This window comes from Mus caroli, chromosome 4, assembly GCF_900094665.2.
Source record: "Mus caroli chromosome 4, CAROLI_EIJ_v1.1, whole genome shotgun sequence".
NCBI classification, from domain to species: domain Eukaryota; kingdom Metazoa; phylum Chordata; class Mammalia; order Rodentia; family Muridae; genus Mus; species Mus caroli.
Genome location: NC_034573.1, coordinates 73,741,882 through 73,746,591, shown reverse-complemented (window position 1 = coordinate 73,746,591; position 4,710 = coordinate 73,741,882). Strand labels below are relative to the sequence as shown.

The 4,710-nt window shown below is 37.8% G+C and overlaps 1 protein-coding gene across 1 annotated transcript in view; it reads right to left on the bottom strand.

The window, feature by feature from the left end:
• Positions 1-3,522: 3,522 nt before the first annotated feature.
• Positions 3,523-4,710, bottom strand: part of Lurap1l (leucine rich adaptor protein 1 like) — a 42,526-nt gene continuing 41,338 nt past the window's right edge. The window contains exon 2 of the mRNA XM_021160551.2: positions 3,523-4,266. Coding sequence (XP_021016210.1) covers positions 3,892-4,266 — 375 coding nt within the window. The 3' untranslated portion in view covers positions 3,523-3,891. The remainder of the gene's footprint in view (positions 4,267-4,710) is intronic.

The window sequence follows — 4,710 nt, the reverse complement described above, 5'->3', positions numbered from 1 at the left end:
GAATGACTACATTGGCTAGAGGGTTGGGACCGACAAGAAGGAAGTACCACTTACTTGAGATGATTGGAAACAATTCTAGAAATGTTCAGAATAAGCTACCTGTCAGAAAGTAAGTATAGAACCTATGCAGGGATATGGACATGGGAGAGTGGAGTTGTAGAGACCACAAAATGTGGTGTTATATTTAGAAAACTCAGCAAATGGAGGTTATGTAAAACTGTAGCATTGAAAAAACCCCCCAGAATGAACTTTTAGAATTGAACAGTCAGCACACTGGGGTTTGGAGACCAGGATAAGAGAAGAAGGGATGGATGCAACGGAGCCTGAACAAACAGGCAGCATGGAAAGAGAAGAAAATGGTATTCTAGGTCCAGATGAAGAAAGACATTCAAGAGGAGTGACCAAATATGCCAACAATCGCTGATATGGTAGTAAGGTTCATTGTTTCCAATTTGTCATCTGTTTTATCATCACCGATTTGACTGTCTTTCATGGAGTTGGGTGAAAAAGTGCTTTAATTGGAGTCATTTGTGCTTATCCAAGTGCCTTATAATCTACCCAACTGCAAGGAATCTCTGAAAATTGTAGAACTCTAAACTCTGACTCCAGGTAGTAGCGAATAGTGCCAAAAGTACATTAGCTTTGGCTTGCCTGAATTCCTTTTGTTCTGTTACTTCTTCAGTTTTATTACAAAACTAGCAAATTCATAAAATACAGTAACTTGACCCAGGCACATTCCAATTTCTATGGCAAATTCAGTATAGGCAGAGAAGTTCGGAAAACTCTCTTGCTTTAATTTCTTAGCCCACTTCCTTATGGTGCTAATAAAGGAAAAATATCAAAAGCTCAAGATCAGAGGTTGGGAACAGAAATTCCTTTTTGAAAATGAGACACTTCTATGCATTCATTCTCTTGAGATCAATGAACATTAACTAGTCTTGTTTAAATGCACACTCCCCTTAGTGAAATGGGATTGCAAATGCCATTTTATAACTGACTCTAGTATCTAAACCATAAAATATTTGTTAGTTTTTGGGGGGCAGCAGGGAAGAAGCTGAATGTGGTAGTGGTAGTGTATGACTCTAAAGAACTTGGGGGTCAGGGATAGAGGTATAAAGATTGCTGAGTTCAAGGCTATGACAGACAGGGTTGCAAAAAAGTACCATTTCTAAAAAACATGGAATAAGTCCTAACATTATAAATATTGAAACTTATTTCTCATGGAGCACAAACCAATCTAAACTGCTCCTACAGGTTTCTTATAAAATAGAATGTCTAAATAAAAACTATTCCACATATTTCTCTCACAATGTGCCCGTAGGATTTTCTCATATCCTTGGTAAAAAAGTGATATTCATGGATACTATGGGCAAATAGCTAGGGAAGTTGGTTTGAAAAGGAACATATAAGAAAAATTTGCCAGAATGAGTTCAAGTCTGAAGCTATAATCTGAGAACAGCAACTTGCTCATTGTAGACAACTCTTGGGACTTAAAAGATGTTAGACTTTGCTCTTGTTGTCTCTTCTATTACTATATGCCCACCTCATTCTTATTCATGATGGGCTCTTCATCATGTTGTAAACACATGCTTCTGTAGCACATTTCCTTCGGCTTGACATGCACCAGGCTTGTTTTGAAGGATGTACTCTATGTGTGCTCTTGAGTTTTCATATGATACACAATCCATGCTAAGAATTTCTTGGCTTGATTCCAGATTGAAACAGCCTTAACTAAATTAAAAGTAAAAGCCTACAGAAAGGGGGGGGGCATATGTGAGGTAGAGTTGGCAAATGGCCAACACCTGACTGCCTTACTCTGGATATGTGATTTAAAGAAAGAGCTTGGTAGTTCAAACAATGAAACCTGGAGACATTGTTGACCTGGAAAACTGTTGGTTGCATTTTACAATTGTGGGCTTATATTTGCTCCTTTGTCTGCACTTTATTATTTAATGCCAACAAAGAGTAGAAAGGGATAGTGAGTACAGTTTTAAGAGCAACAGAGATCTCAGTTCAATCCAAGGCCTGAGTTTGACACTGGGGAAATTTGATCCCATCACTTAGGTTCCATACTTCAATTTCCTTAAACATAAACTGGTGTCAGTTCCACTATCGTGAGACTGCTGTGATGCTACTACAAGCATTTTATGTTAAAAGGGGAGTGCAAAATATAACACCAGACAGGTTTTAATTGGAAATTGAGTGATATGTATTTTAGAAACAAACAAAAAATGACAATTATACAATGAGCAAATAAAAAATATAGAAAATATTCTTTGACTAGGGACATTTCTTGATAGCAATACAGGTTCTTGTTGACTTATCAAATTTTTTAGTGCATAGACATGTATTATTCTTTAGAATATGTTCAAATCTTAATTAATCTTTCTCACTAGAAAAAAATAATGAACAGAAATAATAACACCACATCAAAATTAAATGGTTCTGAAGATGGCCCAGCTGTTAAGAGCTTGTGCTTCTCCTTCAGCGGACCAGAGTTTGATCCCCAGCACCCATGCTGGCTGGCTTACAACTGTCCACAATCCCAGCTCCAAAGAATCTAATGCCTCTGGCCGCCACAGTCCTAGGTATCCATTACACATCTCCACCAAACACACACATATAAAATAAAACAAAAGAAATACCAAAAGAAAAACTAAGTGTTTTGACTCACTATACATATGAAAACATATTCAGGTATCAATCCAGAAAACTAAGAACTTTTCTTTTAGGATGAAAAAATAACATATTGGTATTTATAGTTATAATGGTTCTGCTCTTACCTTACTGTACACGTTTATGCCTTCTACTATGTCAAAATACATATAAGAAAATATCTGTAAATCTCAAACTATCTTTAAACTTAGTATTTCAAAATAGATTCCTGCTGAAATATTACACTTCCCAGATTCCCTGGGACCAGGAAAGACAATTCCTGAAGGGAGGCACTACGAGAGGGACCATAACATACATGTGGTCGTCATTTCTGCCATCTTCTTCCTGTGGAAAGTTTCTCATCTGCCTGCCTGGCTCAGAGATCCACGTGGCTGACATGGTGACCCTTCTCTGTGGATTCACCAATCTTCGCCGTCCTGCTTCAGATCTGACACACCATTCTTTCAATTTCTCCTTTATGCCTCCCACAGAAATCCAAGGGTCATTGCCTGTACTCACCTTGAAAACTACTGTCCATTTTCCTTTGAAATCTAGTAGTATAATACATATTGTAAAACAAATAAACTCAAGATTTGTGTTAAATGCGTTGATTCTAAAATTCTAATCTATAATGTGGACACCAGAGTAGGCTAAATCGAGCCTATGCAGTGTGGGTCTTCCAAATGTCAGTGATGTGGATACATGTATCTAAGAGTACAGCTCATTATGTATCAATGCATTCTGGGTTTGAAATAATGTCTACCTTTGTCCAAATAGCTGATTTGATTTAATGTACAAACAGTAAACTATCTTCATATCTTCTGGCACAGAGAAATCTCAAATCATTCAACACCACAAACCACAGTATGAAGGAAGTGATCAGACTTTGGTTTATTGTAAAATTTAGCAAAGTGTTCATATAATCCCTGACCCCTTACTCTGAAATCAAAAGCAGAAACAATTATTGCTTATTTTTCCCCTCTACTTTGTCTGTGCTACTTTAAGAGAAGGGAGAGAGATTATCACAATAAATAAAAATAGAGATGTAACAGAGAAAAATAAATCAGTCTAGATGAGAAATATTAGGAGCAACAGAAATATCATTAAGCAGTTTAAAAATAAGCTTCTTTAAAAAGGTTGCCTTATTAAAATAAATCACACCAAAAATATAGCAGCAGAGAAGAAGGATACATACAAGTTTAATTGCACACCAGTCCCATGCAAAAATGTGGATCATTAGCCAAAGCAGTAGTACTCAGAATCCAACTTGGGATGCTTGTGCAGAGCCTGTGAGTCCTCTATGATGGAGCTGTCACTGAACTGATCCAAGTCTGAAGGGGTCTGATGACCTGGTACATCATCTGCCAAAGTGTCCAGGTAGCTCCCTACTGAGATGCCATCCAGCCCATCACTGCCATCATGGAGGCTGTTGTAGCTGCCACGTAAGGAGGTACTCTGACTCTCCAGCAAACTGCACAGGCTGCCACTGAGACTGCTGCCTCGGCTGGTAATGGTGGCTTTTTCCTCGATCATCCACTTGATGGACTCGATGCTCTCATTGATGAGGAGCAATTGACGCATGAGCCTTACATCAGTGGCTCTGAGGTTAACCTAGGATGGAGAAGAAGAGAAGAAAAACATGCTAGTTATTCAATGTTCAAGAAAAATCTCAAATTTGCTCATATCACTACAGTCCACAATTTTAAATTTACTACACACACACACTTGTCTTACCCACTCTGGAAATTATTGACTCCTAGTAGAAGTCAGAATCAAGAACTCACTTCCTGACATATGCATCAGGCTCCTAAACAGCCAAAAACATCCCCATTGTATTTCTGACCCCAATGAAGCTCCTTGAACACACCCATCAAATGCCAAGTTGTCTATTAAGAAATGCATTCTTTTTCTGGATTAACTTATCAATACTAATACGGAACTGGGTGGGACAACCAAGAAAGTGAAGAAATCAGGGAGTCCTCATTAGTTTTATAGATACCTCTGCTTATTAAATGATAACATCCAACGTTGTGGAACAAAAAAAAAAAAAAAAAA